Source organism: Zalophus californianus, chromosome 11 (assembly GCF_009762305.2).
Source record: "Zalophus californianus isolate mZalCal1 chromosome 11, mZalCal1.pri.v2, whole genome shotgun sequence".
In the NCBI taxonomy this organism is placed as follows: domain Eukaryota; kingdom Metazoa; phylum Chordata; class Mammalia; order Carnivora; family Otariidae; genus Zalophus; species Zalophus californianus.
In genome coordinates, this window is record NC_045605.1 from 103,393,128 (window position 1) to 103,403,783 (window position 10,656).

The 10,656-nt window shown below is 61.4% G+C and overlaps 1 protein-coding gene across 16 annotated transcripts in view; it reads right to left on the bottom strand.

Annotated features, from left to right (window-relative positions):
• Positions 1–10,656, bottom strand: part of SYT7 (synaptotagmin 7) — a 63,119-nt gene that overhangs the window by 17,217 nt on the left and 35,246 nt on the right. For 9 of the 16 annotated variants that reach the window (XR_004819415.1, XR_004819416.1, XM_035722830.1 and 6 more), the window contains 2 exons: positions 8,241–8,609; positions 4,202–4,324 (listed from right to left, as the gene is read on the bottom strand). The exons of 5 other annotated variants lie outside the window; for them this stretch is intronic. Coding sequence is in view for 9 of the 11 variants with exons in the window: in XM_035722830.1 (XP_035578723.1) it covers positions 4,202–4,324; positions 8,241–8,609 (492 nt within the window). In the remaining 2 variants the exon portion in view is untranslated. Of the gene's footprint in view, positions 1–4,201; positions 4,325–8,240; positions 8,768–10,656 lie in introns of those variants that run through there. 2 more of the 16 variants (XM_035722828.1, XM_035722835.1) reach the window with 2 other exon arrangements.

Consider the following 10,656-nt stretch of genomic DNA (forward strand, 5'->3'; position numbering starts at 1 on the left):
GACAGAATATTTCATTTTGTTCGACTCAAACTAATTTAGATTTAAACAGCCACCTGCGGGATAGGACGAGTCTACATCCGCTTGCTCCCCAGTCCCCACCTGCCTCCCGCTCTGAGGACTGCGTGTGGGATAAGGCTCTCACCCAGGGTCAGAGAGAGACGGGGCACCACCGAGAAGCCCCGAATCTGACCATTCCACGCGAGGCCCTGCGTGCACCCCGACTCCATGCCGCTCCCGGGAAGCTGGGCTCTCTGGCCCGGCAGCTGGGTGGTGAGCCCAGGCTCCGTCCAGCTGGGGCTCAGGAAGGGGGCCCTAAAAGTGTGCCCAGGGACCAGGCTGGAACATCTCATGAGGAGGAAAGGTGGGGCAGGCAGCGAGGAAAAGACAGGAAGACTGGCAGCATGGGGCTTGAGACAGGCTACAAGAGAACAGCTCTGAGAGTCCCAGAGCCTCATACTCGGAGACACACACAGGCTAGACACACACCCTCGGTATGGACCAGCCGCCAGCACACAGTTGACCACGACAGGCAGACAGACATTATGCACGGAATCTGCCAGGCCCTGGAGGGGAGATACCAGGACCCAACAGCAAGGTGTGCACGTGCACACGCACGCACGCACACACACACGAGTGCACACAAGCCTGACAGACACCCAGGCGGCACCAGGGAGAGAATGGCACAGCAACAAGGCAGGTCGACCAGAGCAGTGAGGTGACACACATACACACACAACCCCCCCGGCGATGCACACTTAAATCCCAAGACGAAACATCCAGGGAGACCCAGGCATGCCAAGGTGTGCGTGTGAATCGGGACCGACTGAAACAGACCAAAGCGGGGAGCCGTTTCAGGGACAGACACCCTGAGAATCAGACGCAGGCGCACCTGCTGTGAGAACCCGGCCCTGCCTAGACAGCACGAAACACCCCACCCCGCCTGGGGCCACCCCGGGGTCCCTGCCAGAGGCGCGGCCACCGCGGGGCACGCCTGCGTGCACGCGCACACACAGGGACACACACTCGCGGACACGTGCTTACGCAGACAGGCACGGGGAGGAAGAGGGCACCGAAATAGCTGGAGAGGTAAAGTCAGGTTAAAAATAGAGTGGGACAGGAGGAGAGCGCCAGATTGACTGCTGAAGGTATGAGAAAGTCGGAGTTATTTTGGCCACACCACAGCATCAGCGCAGCTGCAAAGCAGCCTGGGAAGATGGTCAGCGCCACTGAAGCTACCGGAGGTCACAGGACAGAGAGAGACAGAGAGACAAGTGCACAGAGAGGCAGAGGGAGAGGCGCAGGGGCCCCCTCACTGGCCCAGGGACATCCCTGTGAGGAGCAGCTGGGAGGAAGGAGAGGGGGAGAGAGAGAGAGGCCAAGAAAGGTTAGTCGGAGACTAGCGAAGAAGGCTGCAGGGTGGACAAGGGGACGAGCGAGGCGGCCGAGAGGAGAGGCAGAGAGGAGGCGGGGGACACACAGGGACGGAGGAAACGTGGTGGTTCGGGGGCGAGGAGAGCGATGGGGGTGGCCAGGTCCCCGCCCTGCCCCGCGCCCCACTCAGGGGGTGGGGGGGGGTCACGGTGGACACCATTCGGATCCCAAGGAGCGATGGAAGGGATGGCAGGGAGCATGACATGAGGATGGATGCAGGGCAGGATGGGTGAAGGCAGCAAGGCACGGGGGCCAGGGGTGGTCCTGGCCTCCTTCCTTCCTCCCTCCCGGGTCCAACAGCATTCTGTTCTTGGGGCCCACAGTACTGAGGCTCTGGGACTGGGAGATCCTGGATAGGGGGCTTCCAGGCCACCAAGGATCCTGGGAGGGAGGTACTGACCAACCTTCCCGTCTCCATGTTGCTCGCTAGATGCACCCCTACCTTGTTTGGGAATTGGAATGGCTGTTCTTCCTCCCGGGGCCCTCCTGTCACCCAGGGACTTGCCGCTGACAGAGACCTCAGGGGCTGAAAGTCCACAGCCAAGGGGTCAGCCGGATGGTAAAGGGGGGGCGGGAATCAGGGCAGAAGGGCAGACTCTGGGTCTGGAGACAGAAGCTGAAGAGAAAGGGACAGCTGACCCAAGCCCAGCATTCCAAGGTCCAAAGAGCCAGGGCTCCAGAGGAGTGGAGCCCTAAGGTGCCGAGAGCCTGGTGGGGTGCTGCCAGTGCCGATGTCGAGCTTGGGGCGGGGGAGAGTGCCGGGAAGGAAGCCCTCAGTGCTGGACACCCTCGCAGTGCCCGGTCACCTGGGAAACACCCCAGAGGCCATGAGACGGATGGGGTGGGTGTGACCAGGTGGGAATGACATATGTCCACCTGGAGAGTCAGGCAGGGTGGGGGCGAGGGCCCACGGCCCCCACCTCCACACCCACCTTTCCCAGGAAGGCAGGGACAGCTGATGTAATGGTCGGAAGAGATGGGTGTGTTAGAATACGGGCGGGAGACCTACATGGCAGGGGTAAAAATAGGCTGTGGGTGGAAATGGAGCCAGCTAATGAACACATGGGTGATATGAAATCTCGTTTCCAGCCTGCGTCTGCTCCCGCACACTTCACACCTTCCCCCCCCACCCCCCAAGAGCTCGGGTTCTCAGCAGGCTTCCAGAGGCCCCCAGCCTCCTCCTGCCGCCTCTCCCCCGTGGCCCCCGGCCCCCTCCCCACGGCACTCTGGCCTGCCCGGGGCCCAGCCCAGGACTTCTGGGGCGCCAGGTGGGCTGGAGGTGGTAGGCTCTGTTCCTCCCACCCCCCCCCCAAGGACATGGGCTCGGGGTTTGACACCATCTGTGCCAATGGGTGAAAGAACCTGTCCTGCTCTTCCCTCCCACTCTCCGGGGACTTGTGGCTGTGTCCACCATAGACAGGCAGCTGTGAACTTGGAACAGGAAGAAAGAGCGAGAAGCCGCTGGAGGGACAGGCAGTCAGCTGTCTAACTCTTGGCCTAGGCTTCCGTAACCCACAGGGCCCTGGTGGCGGCCTGGGACAGTCCCCTCCTGCCTTATGGGCCTCAGGGAATGTCAGGATCCCTGCCCAGCTCACAGGCTCTGACAGGTGCCCCAGCCTGAGGGTCTGTGCTCTCATGAGAAGCTTAGCATGCCCAAGCTGGAAGCGGTCACCCTCTCCAATCCTTCATTCGACAGACAAGGAAACAGAGGCTCAGAGAGGGGCAGTGACTCGCCCACGTCTGCAGAGCGAGTCTCTGGCAACCAGAGCTAGAAGGCTGGCATCCTGGCCGTCAGCCCATGCTCTCCGGTAGGCTTTTGGTCTGGCGAGAAGCAGACCTGACCGAGGTCAGGAGCCCTCCCTCTGCGACTTACAGGTGTGTGGCTGGCCCAGCCCAAGGCCAGGTGACGGGAGGCAGCCACACCAAGGGCAGGATCACCCCACCTTTGCGACGCTGCCCGAGCCTCCGGCCCTCCGACCTTTCCCCCATCTCCTTCCCCGCGAGTGCTCCACGCCCTCCCTGAGACGGGAGGCACCAGGAGGCGCTTCCCTGAGTTCCTGATGGCAACACTACGGCTAAATGCCCAGGCCTCTGCTCCGCCTGAGCAAACAGGTCTGCTCTCGGGCTCTCCCCCTATTCCCTCCTCCTGGTACCTCAGGTTCAGGGCTGCCTCTCGGTTCTTTCTGGTCCCCACGCGTCTCCCATGCCCCACACCCTCCCCACCAGGGGCTCCTCTTCAATCAGCCAAGCAGCTCAGCCACACCTGTGCAGTACCCCTGCGGTGAGGGGGTGCTACCGTCACCCCAGCGGGACCTCCAGGCAAGAGGGAGGTTGAGGTGGCAGGGATGAGGGAGAACAGGCTGGTGCCCCTTCCCTACATCCCCCCCGCCCACCAACCACCAGAGAAACTGGGATTTCGGGGTTGGGGGGGCAGAGATGGAAAATGAGGGGCAGCAAGAGGTGTGGGGGGGAGCCAAGCAGAGAGATGGGGCAGAAAGGCTGACTTGCTCCGGGCGAGGGCAAGCATGCCTGGGGAGCAGGCTTGATCCAGAATGGTCCCAGGACGGCCACACTGGCCTTGGACCCCAGGGACAGCCCGGGGTGGCGTGTGTGAGGGCACCGGCTGGGGAGGGGGCTGTCCTCCCGCTCCAGGATCGCTGAGGGCACCGCCGCCTCATCCAGCAGCCGGGGCAGGGCTGGTGGAGGCCGGCAGCCTCTCCACGCCTCCATCTCTGCCGCGGCCGCCGCAGGCCCTCGCCTGAGCTCGTACCTCTTGTCCCCCTGAGCGTTCTGGTTCTGCTGGGTTCCTGGGTTTTGCAGGTCAGGGATATTGGCAAAGTCATCCTGTTCCGAAAGCCCTAAGACCAAGGATAGCACCACCATCCTGCCTTCCCTGCCCGAGGTGGGCAGCCCACCAGCCGGGAGGAAACGAGGAGGCCCCACAGGCGGGGGCAGGGAGGGGAAAGAGAGAGACAGAGACAGAGACAAAGAGAGAGAAGAAAAATGCGTAAGAAACTGGCCCTGCAGGAGAGAAACCACACACTTTAGCACTGTCAAAAGTTGTAGAGCAGAGGCGGGTGGAGGCGGAAAGGGAGGGGATGAGGGGAGGTGTCCACAGCCTGAGACCCAGCCTGCCTCGGAGCCAGGGAGCGGGTCGCTCTGGAGAGATTCTGGGACGGGGTTGGCCCGAGGCCCGCTGAAGCGGCATGTGCCCCAGACGCTGCCGAGGAAGACTGCCGAGGAAGGCTCGGGGAAGGCCGGGGGAGGGGAGCTACTCGCTCTGGCCATTTGGGCCCCTGGGAGAAGAGAGAGGGGCTCCATCGCCATCTTGCATGGGGAAGGGCAGGCAGGTTTGGGTTCCCAGGTGGGAGGTTCTTAGAAAGTTTGGAAATCCAATGGGTGCTGCACCCTGTGCTCCTAATAAAGACATCTCTGGGTCATGGTCCGCCAGATGTTCTTGACACCAGGAGGGGGTCCCTGAACACACAGCCCATCAGAGGAGAACGGAAGTCCCTTCTGGCTTATGGTGTGCTGGCCTTCTCCTGAGTCTGGCTTATGGTCATGGGCCTTCTCCTGAGTCCCCCTTCCCGGAGATCCAGGGAATAACCACCAATGCTTTTGGGTCCAGTTCAGGGGCCTTTCCTCGGAGAAGTAGTCCAGAAGTCACCAAAAAGCAAAGGTGGAGAGAGAGAAAGTGCAGGAACCTGGCTGGCAAGGTCTGGAGGAATTTCTGCAGAGAGGAAGATCTGGAAGGGGCTGGAGCCATCCTGCTTTGAGGGAGGCTCCGTCCAGGTGGACAAGGAGCTGCCATGTGGGCAGCAGCGTGGGGCCAGAGGTCAAGGTGTGACTTTTTCATAGGCGGCATTCTCAGAGAACCCCTGGGCAACTGTGGGGTCTCCCGGCATTTTCCAGGGACAAAAGGTGACCTGCTGCCCTGCAAAATCATGAGTTCATGGGCATTTTCTGGGTATTTTGTGGAGCTCGTCCAGCCCTGCGTCTCTCATCCGAACAAAGGAAGAAGGGGATTTCAGATGGGGCAGGGAGGAAAGCATGTCTCAGGAAGGGCCAAGGAAAGGATGGTGAGCCTAACAGAATGTTCCAGAGAGGGGGATCCTGGGTTGGGAAGTCTGCCTTTCAACCACCGTCCAGGGGGGCAAGGTTTAGACAGGAAGAGGCGGCTGTGGCTATTTCCTAGAGAGGTTGTCGGAAAGGGAACTCAAGCAGGTGAGACGTGGCACCTGCGGGGGGGGGGGGGGGGAGGGCGGGGCGCAGGGAAAATGGGAGATGGCAGTGGGGGCCCAGGGAGGGGAGGAAGCTAAGTGGCTGCACCGCCTTCCATGTCATACATCTTTGTCCTGGGCACATTACTCCAGGCTGACACTCGTGCTGGCATCCAACTTTTGGGTAACAACTCCCCCTTCCCTCAGGACAAATCCTTGTTTTCTTTGTTCTCTGCCCACCGGTACTGTTTTACTGTTGGTAAAATTCCATTTGGCTGCTTGGGAGCTGGGTTGAGCTGGGGGAAGGAGAACCCAACGAAAACAACATGTTTTTTTCCCTGGTTAATGCATTTTTCAGATACTCCTTTTGCTCTTCTTAAAAACAAAACGGCTCCTCTGCATAAATTCCCAATTTGTCATTCTCCCCAGCAACACAGGCTGCAAGGGTGAGAACGAGGGGCAAGAGGAGAGTCTGGGGAGAAGCTGGTGGTATTGGGGGGGGTGTCACACCCATTAAGCAGGAGGAGCACCATCCTCCCTGCAAGAGGGGGTCGGGTCCTGGGAGGCCTGGCTAGCCCTCCCACCCCGGCTGTCTCCGTAGACCAGCAGCATCTGGGACAAGAGAAGGGCCTCAGAAGCACACCAGATAAACTGTAAGGCGGGGGGTCAGAGGTGGGCAAAGTACAGCTGGTGGCCTGTCTTTCTACAGCCCACAAGCTAAGAATGGCTTGTGCGTGTTTAAAGCATTGCTTTAAAAAAATGTGATCGAGACCACGTGCCCCACAAAGCCTAAAATATTTATAATCTGGCCCTTTACAGAAAAAAATTTGCCGACCCCTGCCGGGAGGAATGACAAGTGGAGGAGGTGGGGGGTTGGGTGATCTCTAGCGGTGGCCAGAAGGCGAGGGGCCCATAAAGCCGTGGTGGGGGCAGCAGTGTGGACTGAGGATGTTGGCACAGGGGCACCGTTCAGCAAATCCCAGTTGAGCAGGGGCGCGGCGGGCAGGGAAGGGTCGGTACACAGAGGCTTTCCTGCAGCGGGCTCCCTTCTTCCCAGGGCCTGGGGATGGCCCCTGCCCCAGTCTGATGGCTGCTAGAATAGGAAGCAGGGTGACAGCTGTGCAAAGAGCAGCCGGAGGGCAGGAGGAGCAGAGGGGTGCGGGGGCCTGCTGGCTCCCAGTTCTGTCCAAGCCACAGAAGAACCCATTCCCTCGACTCTCCTGATCCACACCAGTGCCACTGTATCTGTTCCCAGACAAACCACCGCCTGGAAGCCAGGAGGCTCTGCTGGGCATCTTGTCTCATGCAGGCACCAGCTGGATCCCCAAGGGTCCTTGGGTCAGGGAGAGCCCCGGCAGATGTGCTGCCTGGATGTGCCAAGTAGAGGCACGGGCCGCACGAGCTGCCAGCCAGGGCCATGGGCCACTTGCACGGATGTGGGAAGCTGGCATGGCAAGGCCTCTTCTGTTGGGGGGCCCCTGCCAGGGACAGCACTCCCGTCTGCCCTGGAAGCCTGGGCTGGGGTCTCAGCTGGAGAGCTAGGAAGCTCGGAGGGACCTGCTTGCCTTCAGAATCCCCACATCTTGCCAATGAGCTGGGCCTTGCATCTTGCCCTTCCCCTTCCTCCTCCTTTCTCCTCTCCCAGGCTTAGTGCTGGTCTCTTGCTCCATGAAAAGTGCTCCCAGGGAAGACCTGGGCGATGGGAATAATCCCCAGAGCCTGGAAGGAAGGTCATGTTAGGCCGGAGGAGGCGAGGGATATCAGGGGCAAAAGCCCAGGTCTGCCCTGGGCTCTGAGAGTGAGTGCCGAGGCCCAGAGTGATGCCAGAGCGGGGGGCGCCCTGGGCAGGGCCCCTACATGTGGGGCAGGGCAGCACGGGATGGGGGGTGATGAGGAATGGCTACAGTTAGATACCCATGGCCTGTGGTTACTTCTCAGACCTGTACACTTGAGAGAAGCCTCTGACTTACAAAGAACCTTTTCTAAAGCTTTGGGGGGAACATCTGAGGTTTGTCCTCAGGGCATGGGTCATTCTGGGAGCTGGAGGACAGGTGGCTGGAGAAGGTCAGAGAGGCAGAGGACTGGGCTGATGGCAGGAACCGTGAGAGGGAGGGAGGAAGTGCGGGGCAGGAAGGTGAGCTGAGTCGGGTTACAGGGAAGAGGTGATCTGGAGGCTCGGAGGCAGGGCCAGAGCCCAGGTTTGGGAGGAGGGGGGGAGGCTAGCAGGGAGGCCAGGAGCAGCCTGCGACCAGCAGGAAGAGGAAGCGGACCAGGTGGCCTCAGGTCTCAGCGGCATTGTCCAGGGTCCCCACTGACATTTGGGGGAAGGACCTTCTCCGAGCCCTGGGAGGCACCGAAGGGGGAGGAGCCGGGGTCCTCAGAGGGGTGGCCCAGGTAAGAATCCTTCCATGGGGGGCTGCAGGCACGGAGCCTCGAGCCACAGGAGGCTGGGGAGGGGTGGGCCGAGTCTGCTCCTGCCGCGGAGATGGAGGGCCTGGAGCCAGGGCAGGGCCAGCCGCTCCCAAGGAGATGAGGGCAGAGAGACTGGGTCGGGAGGTGGGGGCCGGCCCGCTCAAGGGGGGGACTTACAGGAAGGATTTCATGTCCAAGCCTCGGTTTCGAATCTGCCCCACCACGTGGTCCCAGCTGCCTGGGTTGGAGCGGCTGCGGCCGCCGGCCGCCCGGTACTTGGAGCCGGCCGAGGTGCCCTGCCGAGCCTGGCCCCGGCCATGGGCCCGGGGGTTGGGGCCCGGCACCGAGGCCGCGTGGGCCTGCAGCTGGCCCAGGCTCTGGCTGGTGGTGGGCTGGCTGGGCTGCCGGCCCCGCTGGTGCTGACTCAGCGGCTGCTGCAGGCTCTGCTGCCGCATCAGGGTGCGGGGTCGCTGGCATTTCGGCTCTCCCGCGGAGCTGGGGATAGACTCAAGGGTAGTGGCCGTGGACAGGGTGGAGTCCTCGAAACTTGGGGCGGGTGGAGGAGAGGAGAGAAAGGAGAAGCAGATGAAGGGATCACAGTGGAGGAGAAAGAAGCCGAGGGTCAAGACTGGGAGGCCCCAGTGCAGGGCGCGCTCTGCCGGACCTCGCCGGGCCTCCATCCCTGCTGCCACCGCTGTGCTGTAGCTCTGCCACCACCTCACTCAGGAGGCCACCGAACCCCGCGCCCGCCCTGAGCCCCTCCCCCCGGCCCCCCAGCCCCTGCTGGCCCTGCCCAGCCCGCCCTCTGGCCTTGGCTCGCCTGATGCTCCAACGCCTCCTGTCTGAGCCGCGGGAGCTGTGGAGGCTGCGTGGTGAAGGCGTCCCCGGGGCCCTGGGCCTGGCGTGCCCAACGGCAGTGGGGGGAGGGAGCTGCTCCGCCCCCTCCCGCGGTCTCGCTGGGGGACCCCAGGAAAGTCTGCCTCTGTGATCGAAGTACGACCGGCCTTTGGAGACCCGAGGAAATCCAGGCCAGTGCAGAGCTGGCCTAGTAACGTGCGGCAGGGCAGGGAAAGCCGGCGGTTCTTATGCTTGGGCCACGGAGGCTGGGGACTGTCCTCAGACACCCCTCTGTCCTCGGGCCTCTGCCTTGTGGCCAGGGCTGCCTCAGGATTCAGGCTCCGGAGCAGACCTTTGCCCTCCTTCCAGGGTCCCTTGTTTCTGAGATGCAGTGTCCATTCCTGATCTCTTGGGAGTGACTCCAGGGAGAAGAGGGAACCCGGGAAAGGAGCAGATGAGGTGGGAGCCCCAGGAACCACTTGTCTGGTCACTTTGCCCCAATTCTGATGGAAAACAGGGTGGCTATACGTTTTCAAGAGGGGGCGCCTCCTAGCAGGCCCACAGGCATCCCTGAAAAATGCTGGTAAGGGGGCAGGGACAGGCAGGAAGCAGGGCATGGCTGATCAGAGGCAGTATGAGGTCAGAGGGACCCAGGTTCAAGCCCCAGCTCTGCTGCTTCCGAACCGCAGGACTTTGGAAAAGTGAGTCCACCCCTCAGTTTCTTCATCTGAGTGTCTTCATAAAACCCCGGGGTGGAAAATCATCCCTGAGCCGCCTCTGTCCCAGGGTTGCCATGAGGACCTAATGAGGTCGGGCCCAGGGACATGTGTTTCAGCTAACGCTCCCCGTGCCAGTGGTACCTGCAAATGTCTCAGGAGATGGAGGTAGGAAAAGTCAGAGACCCCTGGCCTCCCCAGGCAACCTGCCTGTTTCGTTCTCCTGGCCAGAGACCTCAGCACACCCCATAGGCAGGGCCAGAGCCTCAGAGGTCCCAACCTCCTCTTCTGTCCCCTCCCTCCGTCTCCCGATCCAGTGGTCGAGGGCAGGGGTTGGCAAACTATGGCCTGTGGGCCGAATCTGGTCCACCACCTGTCTTTGTAAATAAAGTCTTACTGGAACAAACTAATTTGCATCCTGTCTATGGCCGTGACAGGCTTGAGTTGGCATAAAAGAGACTATGTGACTTGCAGAGCCTAAGCATTTCCTATCTGGCCCTTTACAGAGAAAGCTTGCCAACTCCTGGTCTAGAACCACAGGGCAGCCAGGTACCCCCCCCCCCCCGGGGCTGCCTGCAGGAGGGGCCCCAGGGCCCTTGGAGCCGCTTTCACCACTGCAGCCAGACCTCAGCTTTGCTCCCTCCCGAGCCTACCATGGGAACTAAAGGACAACAGTTAAGCTGCCCCTGCGGGCTAGAGAGAGAGAAAGAAAGAAAGAGTGAGAGCAAAAGAGGGAGAGAAAGTCAGAGAATAGTAAAGAGAGAATGAGAGAGAGAGAGAGAACAAGAGATAGGGGGGAGAGAGAGAGAGAGAGAGAGAGGCAAAACATGGCTTTAGCTGGGAGCTGGGGTCCTGGAGGAGGCAGCAGCCTTGCCTAGCTCAGGTCTGGAGCCTGGGCTACCACCAGGGACAGGCCCAGGCCTGGCCGGCCAGGTAGGCCCACAGCTCCCTGGGGGCAGGCCGAGGCAGGGGTGGACGACAGTTGGATGGCTTCCTCCTCCTCCTTGCTGACCTCATTTTGGTTTCCTATCACATCCAAA